This window comes from Saccopteryx bilineata, chromosome 3, assembly GCF_036850765.1.
Source record: "Saccopteryx bilineata isolate mSacBil1 chromosome 3, mSacBil1_pri_phased_curated, whole genome shotgun sequence".
In the NCBI taxonomy this organism is placed as follows: Eukaryota; Metazoa; Chordata; class Mammalia; order Chiroptera; family Emballonuridae; genus Saccopteryx; species Saccopteryx bilineata.
Window position 1 is genome coordinate 298315129 of NC_089492.1, and position 12149 is coordinate 298327277.

At 42.0% G+C, this 12149-nt stretch overlaps 2 protein-coding genes across 9 annotated transcripts in view; one reads left to right on the top strand and one right to left on the bottom strand.

Moving 5' to 3' along the window:
* LOC136331893 (zinc finger protein 420-like) overlaps positions 1 to 12149 on the top strand; it is a 123226-nt gene that overhangs the window by 97829 nt on the left and 13248 nt on the right. For 7 of the 8 annotated variants that reach the window (XM_066271057.1, XM_066271053.1, XM_066271054.1 and 4 more), the window contains one exon: positions 10182 to 10308. In XM_066271057.1, the coding sequence (XP_066127154.1) occupies positions 10182 to 10308 (127 nt within the window). Of the gene's footprint in view, positions 1 to 5140; positions 5370 to 10181; positions 10309 to 12149 lie in introns of all 8 variants that reach the window. The other variant, XM_066271059.1, reaches the window with a different exon arrangement.
* Positions 1 to 12149, bottom strand: part of LOC136331889 (zinc finger protein 420-like) — a 143092-nt gene that overhangs the window by 59899 nt on the left and 71044 nt on the right. The gene's annotated exons all lie outside the window — the stretch shown is intronic.

The following is a 12149-nucleotide window of genomic DNA, read 5'->3' on the forward strand; positions in this document are numbered from 1 at the left end:
GAGAGAGGCAGAGAAAGGGGGGAGAAGTTGGGACTATCAACTCCTAGTAGTGGCTTCCCATATGTGCCTTGACTGGGTAAACCCTGGGCTTCGAAACAGCAACCTCAGCATCCCAGGTTGACGATTTATTGACTCTGTTACCACAGTCAGGCTGTTCCATTCTTTTTTTTAATGTTTATTTTATTAATTTTAGAGGCACGAAGAGAGTGAGAGAGAGAGGTGAGAACATTGACCTGTTATTGTATGTGCCCCGGCAGGGATCAAAGCAGCAACCACTGTACTTTAAGGCCATGCTCTAACCTACTGAGCTATCTGGCCCGGGGCCCAGGCATTTTTAATTGTCAGGGTCAGCCGCTTACCTACTTCCCTCCTTTGTCCCAGAGCCTTCTGTGCCTCCTCTCCATCCACGTTCCCTAAGGGCATGAACAATTCCCACTGTGAATTAATCACTTATTATTATTATTATTTATTTATTTTTTTTTAGAGAGACAGAGAGAGGGATAGGTAGGGAGAGACAGACAGGAACGGAGAGAGATGAGAAGCATCAATCATCAGTTTTCTGTTGCAGCACTTTAGTTGTTCACTGGTTGCTTTCTCATATGTGCCTTGACCGTGGGGCTACAGCAGACAGAGTGACCCCTTGTTCAAGCCAGTGACCTTGGGTCCAAGCTGGTGAGTTTTGCTCAAACCAGATGAGCCCACGCTCAAGCTGGCGACCCCGGGGTCTCGAACCTGCGTCCTCCACATCCCAATTCGACGCTCTTTCTACTGTGCCACTGTCTGGTCAGGCTTTTATTACTATTTAGAAAATTAAACTTAACAGGGTGACATTGATCAACAAGAGTACATTGGTTTCATGTAAACACCTCCACAGCATTTGAACTATTGATTATATTGTATTCCCATCACCCGGAGTCAAATTATTTTGTGTCACCTCATATTTGTCCTTCCTCTTTATACCCTGTCCCGCACCCCTCCCCTTATTCTTCTCCCCTGCACACCCCTTCTCCTGCCAACCACTTTTATCTATCTATGTCCATAGGTATCAGTTTTACATCCCACCTCTAGGTAAAAACAGTTCTTAACTTTTGTTGATACACTTTTTCACTCAGCATAATGTTCTCAGGGTCCATTCATGTTGACATAGATGACACTATATCATTTCTTATGGTGAGCAGTAATCCGTTGTATATATTGAATATGTACTACATCATCTTTATCCTATCCTCTATCGAAGGACACTTTGGTTGTTTTTTATTTATTTAATTTTTTTCTGAAGCTGGAAACGCGGAGAGAGAGTTAGACAGACTCCCGCATGCGCCCGACCAGGTTCCACCCGGCACGCCCACCAGGGGGCGACGCTCTGCCCCTCCGGGGCGTCGCTCTGTTGCGACCAGAGCCACTCTAGCGCCTGGGGCAGAGGCCAAGGAGCCATCCCCAGCGCCCTGGCCATCTTTGCTCCAATGGAGCCTCACTGCGGGAGGGGAAGAGAGAGACAGAGAGGAAGGAGAGGGGGAGGGGTGGAGAAGCAGGTGGGCGCCTCTCCTGTGTGCCCTGGCCGGGAATCGAACCTGGGACTTCTGCACGCCAGGCTGACGCTCTACCACTGAGCCAACCGGCCAGGGCCACTTTGGTTGTTTTTATGTCTTGGCCACTGTGATTAACATGGCGATGTATATGGGGCTGCATTTTTGTTTAGGTATGAATGTTTTTGAGTTTTTGGGGTCGATATCCAGTAGAGAGATTGCTGGGTCATGGTAGTTCTATTCTTAATGTTTTGAGGAATCTTCATTTTTCTTCCACAATGGCTGTTATAGTTTACATTCCTATCAGCAGTGAATGGGGGTTCCTATTTCTCTGTACCCTCTCCATTACTTGTTATTACGTGTCTTGTTGACAGTAGCCAATCTAACAGGTGTGAGGTGGTATGTGATTGTAGTTTTGATTTGCATTTCTCAAAATAGCTAGTGAAGATGAGCATTGTTTCATGTATCTGTTGGTCATTTGTATGTCTTCTTAGGAGTGTATGTCAGATCCTCTCCTATTTCTTTCTTTTTTTTTTTTTTTGTATTTTTCTGAAGTTGGAAACGGGGAGGCAGTCAAACAGACTCCCGCATGCGCCTGACCGGGATCCACCTGGCATGCCCATCTGGAGCATTACTCTGTTGTGACCAGAGCCATCCTCAGTGCCTGGGCCATCTTTGCTCCAATGGAGCCTTGGCTGCGGGAGGGTAAGAGAGAGACAGAGAGGAAGGAGAGGAGGAGGGGTGGAGAAGTAGATGGGCGCTTCTCCTGTGTGCCCTGGCCGGGAATCGAACCCGGAACTCCCACATGCCAGGCCGACGCTCTCCAGGGCCCTCTCCTATTTCTTATTTGGATTTTTTGCTTGTTTGTTGCTAAGCTTTGTGAGGTCTTTATATATACGGTCTACTGGAAAGTTCTGTCCATTTTTGGAAAAAACAAAATACAAATTTTTCTTACCGTCAATAAACTTTATTAAATAATATAAAGTTGCCATTACTATTAATGATTTCTTGCCTGCATGAGGGCAATTTGTATATCCCATTTTTGAAAAATGTTTTTATCTTTTGATGTGAAAAATTGAACCAGTGCTTGTTTGATATCTTCTTCATTTTTGAATTTTTTGCCCTTCAAAAAATTTTGTAAGGACAAAACCAAGTGATAGTCGGAGGGTGCTAAGTCCAAAGAATATGGTGGCTGCGACAGAATTTCCCAGCCTAGTTCTGTAATTTTTTGACGAGTCCCCAAAGCAGCATGTGGCCTGGCATTATCATGATGCAGTATGATGTTCTTCCTATTGAACATCGCTGGCCTCTTTTCTTGGACTGCTGTCTTTAAATTATCTAGTTGCTGACAATACTTCTCTGAATTGAGCTTTTCATTCGGTTTTAAAAGCTCATAATGTATTGGTCCTCGAATGTCCCATCATATACACAACATTCTCTTATTCAGAGTCAAATTTGGTTTAGAGGTGGAAGGGCTAGGTTTTCCGGGTTCACAGTATGCCCTTTTCCTTACGATGTTTTCGTAGGTAATCCACTGTTAATCCCCAGTTATCATCCGGTTCAAGAAGGGCTCAATTTTGTTCTGAGCAAGCAGAGATGTGCATATGACGACTCGATCATCCAAATTCTTCTGACTTAATTCATGTGGCACCCATCTTGAATATTTCCACACCAATCCTGTCTTCCGAATATGGTCTGAAATAGTTTGCTGAGCTGAATTAAGCCTTTCTGCAATCTCCGATGTTGTCAGAAAAGGATCTTGCTCCAACATGGTCTTAACAACATCGTCATTGATCACAGATGGTCGCCCAGAACATGGCTTATCGGAAAGGTCAAAATCACCTGTTTTGAATTTTTCAAACTGTCTTCTGCATGTCCTATCAGAAACTGTACCTTCACCAAACACTTTCAATAAATTTCTACATGCTTCTATATCATTCCTTGTTGAAATTCGTAAAAATTACAGTGGCGTAAATGAACTTTATCAGTAGCCATGGGTACACTATTGCTTCACACATAAGACTAACGTGAATCAACTTTGTTTTAGTTAATTTGCTACGTCAGTATGTATACATTAAGTGATAAAAATAGAGAGGCATACATGCGCCAAATAAACATGTGCTTACGTGTCGAAACTTGTGATAGAAATGGACAGAACTTTCCAGTAGACCTGATATTTTGGATATTAACCCCTATTTGAAGCTGTTGTTTGCAAGTATCATATCCCATTTCATTGGGTGCTTATCTACATTGTTTCCAGTTAGTTTTGCTTTGTAGAAGCTTTATAGTTTGATATAGTCTTACTCATTTTATCCTTTACTTTTCTTTCCATTGGGGTCAAAGTCATAAATTGTTCTATATGATCAAGGTCTATGAGTTTAGAATGTTTTGTTCTATGTAATTTACTGTTTCAGTTCTTCTATTTATGTCTTTGACCTGGTTTTTTGTTTTTGTATTTTTTGAAGTGAGAAGTGAGGAGGCAGAGAGATAGACTCTTATACGCCCCTGGCTAGGATCCACCCAGCAAGTCCACTAGGAAGCAATGCTCTGCCCATCTAGGGCATTGCTCCATTGTAACTGGAGCCATTCTAGCGCTTGAGGCGGAGGCCATGGAGCCATCCTTACCGCCTGGGCCACCTTTGCTCCAGTGGAGCCTTGGCTGTGGGAGAGGAAGAGAGAGATAGAGAAAGGAGAGGGGGAAGGGTAGAAAAGCAGATGGGTGCTTCTCCTGTGTGTGCTGGCCTGGAATCAAACCCAGGACTTCCACATGCTGGGCCAACGCTTTACCATTGAGCCAACCGGCCAAGGCTTAAGGCCTTTGATCTGTTTTGAATTACTTTTTCTGCAGGGGGACAAAAAAGTTTCATTCTCTTGCATGTGGCTGTCCAATTTTCCCAGCACCATTTATTGAAGAGGCTTTCCTTTCTCCATTGTGTGTTTTTGGCTCCTTTGACAGAGATGATTTATTTGTCCATACATGGTTTTATTTCTGGGCTCTTGATTTTTTCCGCATTGGACTGTGTGGCTATTTTTCTGCCCATACTACCAGGTTTGGTTATCATGGCTCTGTAGTTTAATTTGAAATAAGGTATTGTAATAATTCTGGCTTTTTTTCCCCTCATGATTGGTTTTGTTATGCTGGGTCTTTTATTATTACATACAAACCTGATGATATTTTTGTTTCATTTCATTAAGAAATGACAGGGATGTTGATGGGGATGATGTTAAATCTGTATATTGCTTTGGGTAATATGGCCATTTTAACTATTACATTCTTCCAATTTATGAACGTGGAATATATCATATTTCCATTTTATTTTGTCCTTTTCCATTTCTTTTACTAATGCTTTGTAGTTTTCTATATATAGATCTTATATATCATTTATTAAGTTTATCCTAAGATATTTTATTTTATTTTTTGTTGCAATTGTAAAGGGGATTATTTTTTTAGTTCATTTTCTGGAGTTTGATTATTGGCATATATGAAAGTAGTAGAGTTTTGTATGTTGATTTTGTATCCCGTGACATTACTGTATCGCTTTATTGTTTCTAATATTTTTTTGGTGGAGTCTTTGGGTCTTTCCTTTTTTCTTCTTTCTTTTATTCTTTTTCAGTGAGAAGAAGGGAGGCCGAGACAGACTCATGCATGCTTTTGACTGGGATCTACCCAGCAAGCCCACTAGAGGATGATGCCGTGCCCATCTGGGGCATAGTTCCATTGCTTATCAACGAAGCTCCTCTTAGTTCCTAAGGCAGAGGCCACAGAGCCATCTGAAGTGGCCAGTCCAACTTGCTCCAATAGAGCCATGGCTGCAGGAGGGGAATAGGTGGATGAGTGAGAGGGTAAGGGTGGAGAAACAGAAGGGCATGTCTCCTGTGTGCCCTGACAAAGAATTGAACCCAGACAATCCACAGGCTCTACCTCTGATTCAACTGGCCAAAGCCTTGGTTATTCTATATGCAGGATCATATCATCTGCAAAAAGTGATACCATTACTTTTTTTATTGTTACAGAAAGAGGGACATACAGGGACAGACAGGAAGGGAGGGATGAGAAACATCAATTCTTTGTTGTGGCTCTTTGTTGCGGCTCCTTTATTGTTCATTGATTGCTTTCTCATATGTGCCTTGATGGGGGTCCTACAGCAGAGCGAGTGACATTTTGGTCAAGCCAGTGAGTTTGGGCTTCAAGCCAGCAACTTTTGGGTTCAAGCCAGTAATCATGGGGTCTTATCTATAATCCCAGGCTCAAGCCAACAAGCCTATGGTCAAGTTCGTGAGCCTGGGCTCAAACCAGTGACCTTGGGGTTTTAAACCTGGGTCCTCTGCATCCCAGTCTGAATCACAATCCACTGCATCACTACCTGCTCAGGCCTCATATTACCCTTTCTGATGGAGGTAGTCAGTTCTTGTGGTGCTCTCTTGTTTTTTTAAATTCATGAGTGTCTTCTCTCTGTAGTATCTCTATTTGCCTGTCTTCGATGTTACTGATTCCTCTTTCTGGCCTGTTGTATTAGCTAAACTTGCTACCTTATTTTTCAATTTATATATTGGATTCTTCAGCTTTGTTTGATTTTTTTTTATAGAGTTTAAGTTTTATTGGTGAAGAACTCATTTTGTTCATTAATTTGTTTTGAGCTCATTAATTTGCCTATTAGTGTTTTCTTGCAACTCATTGAGTTTTTTTATAAATTCAATTTTGAATTCTGTTTTTTAACTCCAAGATTTCCATGTAGTTGAGATTTTTTTCCCTGGAGATTTTTTGTTACCTGAACTCTACATCTCTTTCTTCTGTATGCATGGTCTTAAATTTCTTCTTTCTTGATCCATTTGGCAGTGGTATTGTTAAGAACGCTAACAAGAAACAACTAAAAAATGAAAAATTAAAATTGATAAAAAGCCATGAAAAATATAAAAATTTTAAACATAATCATAAGTAAAAGGAAATACCAAAGTACAGAGCAAAAATATATATAAAAAAAAGTCAGCTGGAAAAAAATATATATAAAAGTTAAAGATAATAAAATTTAAATGGGTAAATGAAAAAACAAAGTAAATAAAAGTAGAAAAAAAAATATATATATAGCCCTGGCCGGTTGGCTCTGGTAGAGCATCGGCCTGGCGTGCAGGGGTCTCAGGTTCGATTCCCAGCCAGGGCACACAGACAGGTGCCCCTCTCCTTCCTCTCTGTCTCTTCCCCTTCTGCAGCCAAGGCTCCATTGGAGCAAGGTTGGCCCGGGCACTGAGGATGGCTCTATGGCCTTTGCTTCAGGCGCTAGAATGGCTCTGGATGCAACAGAGCAACAGCCCAGATGGGCAGAGCATCACCCCCTGGTGGGTTTGCCGGGTGGATCCCGGTCGGGCGCATGCAGGAGTCTGACTGCCTCCCCATTTCCAACTTCAGAAAAAAAAATACAAAAAAAATATATATATGTATAATTTTTTTAGGTTTGTGAGGTTATTGTTTTCTTCCAGGAAGTGTTGTTGTAGTGCAAGTTTTGACTCTGAGATTCTTGGGCAGAACTCTACTGCGACCTTCCTGTTAATGATGCTGGCAGGGTTGCAGTCAGTGATGGTTGTGGTGTGTAGTGAGGGTTTTATAGCTTTTGCTTTATGGCTTTAAGGTTTTGTGGCTTTAGGTTTTAGCAGTGGCGATTTGAGGTCTCTGGGCACTCCTCCCCATGACTCAAGAAACCAGGGGACCCGATGTGGAGTACATCTCGGGAGAGAGTGGCTCTGGAGAGCTACCAGTTGGGTCTGCCACTGCCACACTTTCTACCTGTGAGGTGAGCGAGTTGGCATCTGGGAGGCTGGGGCACTGCACTTTGTCTCGGTGTAGAGAGTGGGCTGCAGGCAGACCACGGGAAGTGTGGCCAGGACCCTGATCCCAGGCCATCCCGTCTACACCCCTCAGTTCAGCACTTCCTCCTCTGCCTCTCAGCCTCTCTGCCTCTCCCATCTGAAGGAGGCTAAGACACTGCGGATTTAACTCTTCCTTGAAAGGGAAACAAGACCCAGGCAGCATGGCCCTACTTCCTTCCCATAGAACAGCAAAGAAAAAGAAAGAAAAACCTGGTCCAGCCGGTTTCTTTCCCCTTCAGAGCTGACTGCGAAGGAGTTTTATCATCTGCCACCCTTTCAACTCGGCACACCTTCAGTCCATTCAGTGTGGGGATCTTTCAGGTGCACTGTGAGGCCAGCTGGGGTTACTTCACTGTGTTACAACTGTTCAATTTGTTGAAATTTCAAAGGAAGAGATTAGGGGAATCTCTCATGCTACCATTACTCTCTAATAACTTTCAAATACTAGAAATATCCCCTTTGTGACATCAACGTGGGAAGTCAACTGTGTCCAACAACCTTACGAGGATGGGTCAGAGGCTCGAGCATCAATAAAAAGGGAAAGTAGACTGTAGGTTCATGTGGCTGCAGTATCAACTCTGTGACAGGATTAAGGAAATGCACCTTCTCTGGAACAGAACATGTGGAGGACATTTGGAAACATTACTATTCCCTAATGATCATATTCAGATAATTTTCTTATTCATGTTGTGTGCCTACAATGTCACAGCAGATAATTTTTCACAAATGTGTATAAAAATTTTCAAAGAAATTAGAGACAAAAAGTCACTTGCTTTAAATTCTTCTTAATTTTCATGGATGTTCTTCTTGCTACTGTGTTTATTAAAAACGAGCATTGCTGACACAGAGGACCCAGGTTTGAAACTTTGAGGTCACTGGCTTGAGCGCGGGATCATAGACATAACCTATAATGGTCTTATGCTTAAACTTAAAGTTCTCTGATTTGAAAGCTAAGGTTCCTGGCTTGTCCTAAGGGATGAGTAAGGGGGTCACTCGCTCTGTTGTAGCTCCTCCATCAATGTACATATGAGAAAGCAATCAAGGAACAATGAAGGAGAAGCAACAAAGAACTAATGTTTCTCATCTCTCTCTTCTCTGGTCTGTCCCTCTGTCTCTCTCTCTGTTACACACAAAAAAGTATCATTCACAAGTGATTCATGAAACAACAGAATCACAGTATCTTCATTTTATTTTCTATCATTTTATGTTATTTTTAAGATTTTTATAAATTTATTTTAAAGAGGAGAGAGAGAACAAGGCAGAAAGCATGAACTTCATATGTGCCTTGATTAGGGAAGCCCAGGATTTTGAACCGGCAACCTTAGTGTTCCAGGTTGACGTTTTTCCCACTGCACCACCAAAGGTCAGGTTCTATCTCTTTGAAATTGTACCTAGTTCTTCTGTTATGTCTTTGTGCATAACATGTTAACATTATTTGAGGTATTTTTTTTCTTCTTAAGATATTTTGGTTATTATCAGTGATAGGACCTTCAATAGATGTTGATGAGGTTTCTTATGAGAATTGGCCAGTGTTTCTACTTTTTTAGGAAACGTAGATTACATTTGAAATAAAACTCAAGGTCTACACTTCACTGTATGTTTCACAAAGCAATCCCACAGCAAGGGAAGAAATACCTTGTTCTAAAATCACATATGGTAAATTAGTGGTTGCTATGCATCCTATTCCTTGAGAACAAGAAATTCCATTAAAATTTTAGCTCACAGTCATGTATGCATTTTCCCTTGTGTTTTCTCTGTGCTATTCAGGAGTGTGGCACGTGGACTGGAGACATTGGTGTCACTGGTAAAAAGAGAGCTTGTTAGCTGTGTGGAAACACAGGCCCCATCTCAGAACTCCTGAGTGAGAATCAGCATTTTTAGAAAACAGCAGTTCACTGTTGTCCCATGTCAAAATTGAAGAAGTACTTACACTTCCAACTCATTGTGACTTTTCCACCTGAAAAAATATACACAACTGATCATGAGTGATCACATACAGCACTGACAAATCCACATGCCTATGCTGATGCGTTAATTCTATTGATTAATTTGAGAGAGAGGAGAGAAAAGCCATGAGCTTGCTATTTCCCTTATTAGTTAATTGGTTGATTTCTTGTATGTGCTTAAGCAGGAATTGAACCTGCCACATTGGTATTTCAGGAGAATGCTTTATTCAGCTGACCTACCAGATCACAGTGATGTCTTAATTTTAAAATTTATATTCTTGGAAAGCCAAGTCTATATAGTGGATTTATGGACATGTGTAATCCTTGTTACTCAATGATAGAGAATAAGAGAAAATTACTGTGTGAAAAATTAAGGAAACAAAGGACGATAAAAAATTTTTTAGAAAGCGTATTACCTGACCAGGAAGTAGCACAGTAGATAAGGCAGTGACCTGGACACTGAGGACCCAGATTTAAAGCCCTGAGGTCACTGATTTCAACCCAGGGTCCCTTCCTGGAGTGTGGGCTTATAGATATTACCCCGTGGTTACTGGTATGAGGCCAAACCTTGCTGGCTTGAGAAACGGGTCACTGGCTCAGCTAGGGCCAAGGCACATATCAGAAAGTAGTTAATGAAAAAGTAAGAAGTCCCACAGTCTCATCTCTCTCAAACTAGTTTGTGTGACCCTCTTTCTCACACACATTTAGAAAAACTATATATTGCTGGGGGAAAACGATCTTACTGGGTCATTTCTCTTAGGACAAAACCAGTTCTAACCCGGTTTTATTGTTGGATGGGATTATGAACTCAGATTGCAGACCTCTGTTAATGTGTCTTTTCTTCCAGAAACCATTGACCTTCAGGGATGTGGCTGTAGATTTCTCTCAGGAGGAGTGGGAATGCCTGGACCCAGCTCAGCGGAAACTGTACACAGATGTGATGTTGGAGAACTACAGGAACCTGGTCTCCCTGGGTGAGGATGACTTCCTTCCTGAGTTTATTCTCTACCTGCAGCTTTTTCTTCTGTTCATTAGGGGGAACATTACATGGGAGCTTCTGCCCTGCAGGTTAGGTTTTAGAGTTCTGCCATCAGGGAACAAATATGAGGGTTTGCTGGTGTAGAAACAAAGGCTTCATGATGCACATTAATTAGAACTCAGTATATGAAAACTTACATGTTGTCTAGAACAGTGGTCCCCAACCTTTTTTGGGCCACGGACCGGTTTAATGTCAGAAAATATTTTCACAGACCGGCCTTTAGGGTGGTACGGATAAATTTATCATGTGACCGAGACAAGCGTCAAGAGTGAGTCTTAGACAGATGTAACAGAGGGAATCTGGTCATTTTTAAAAAATAAAACATCATTCAGACTTAAATATTAATAAAGTGGAAATAATGTAAGTTATTTATTCTTTCTCTGCGGACCGGTACTAAATGGCCCATGGACCGGTACCGGTCCGTGGCCCAGGGGTTGGGGACCACTGGTCTAGAATGATTAAGGTGCTCTCAGAAAATGTTATTTTAAAAGTTATTTCCTGGAACATTGTTATATTGTACCATGTCTTCTTACTTGGGCAAAAAGTGAATTAGAAATTGGAGCTGGGAAGGAAAATGACAGTATCCTTCCACCCAGGTAGGTGGGATGAGGAAGCAGATGACACAGGTGAGAGATCTAAAGGTCACGGAGGAGGCCAGACCTTACAGTGTGGTTGGGAAGCTGCTGCAGTGGAAAGGGCTGTGAGAGGCCCAGATTTATCCTGGTTGCTAACACATCCTGAGTTCTGACATCCTCTCAGGACTCTGCTTTTGCTCTCGTGACCTCCATCATCACATTAGCAGTGGGGTCCAAGTCTTCCCCATGGACTGAGGGCTGCCATGATGACTCCTCTTCCATAGCTTTGGGCATCACAGAAAACCTATGCATGCACCTGAGGAATTACATGATAAGCTTTTTTTTCTCATTTGGCATTTTTCACAGAAATGGTTGAGATTCTCAAATTGGGTGCAGAAATTTTAGGAATGCTGGGGACAGATGCCTTGTTTTCAGATGTATTATTTTTTTCTTTTTTCTTTTTGCCAGAGATAGAGATGGACAGATAGGGATAGACAGGAAAGGAGAGAGATGAGAAGCATTAATTCTTTTTTGTGGCACCTTACCTGCTCTTTGATTGCTTTCTCATATGTGTCTTGACTGGGAGGCTACAGCAGAGCGAGTAACCCCCGTGCTCATGCCAGCAACGTTTTGGCATCAAGCCAGCAACCATGGGGTTGTATCTGTGATCCCATGATCAAGCCAGCAATCGCATACTCAAGCTGGTGACCTTGAGTGTTTTGTTATTTTTTTAGATTTTATTTATTCATTTAGAGATACAGGAAAGAGAGAAAAAGGGGAAGAGCAGGAAGCATTAAATCCCGTATTTGCCTTGACCCGGAAAGCCCAGGGTTTCAAACCGGCAACCTCAGTGTTATAGGTTGATGCTTTATCCACTGCGCTATCACAGCTCAGTTGTTAAAGAGGTTTTAAACGTGGGTCTTCTGTGTGCTCATTCTGTGCCCTATCCACTGCACCACTGCCTGTTTGGGTCAGTTTTATCATTTCTAATCCTATGGACATTTCGCACAAGACCGTACAAAGTATAGACTCAATGATTTCATCACAACACAAAGCATATCCCCAAAGTGGGATGTTCAGATTTTGTTTTAATTCAAATTCTTCTTCTGCTTAGTATGAATTATCGTTACAAATTCTGGTCTCAGCCTTGGCACTTTGGTTCAGTGGGAGGTCATCGGCTTACCATATAGATATCCTGGGA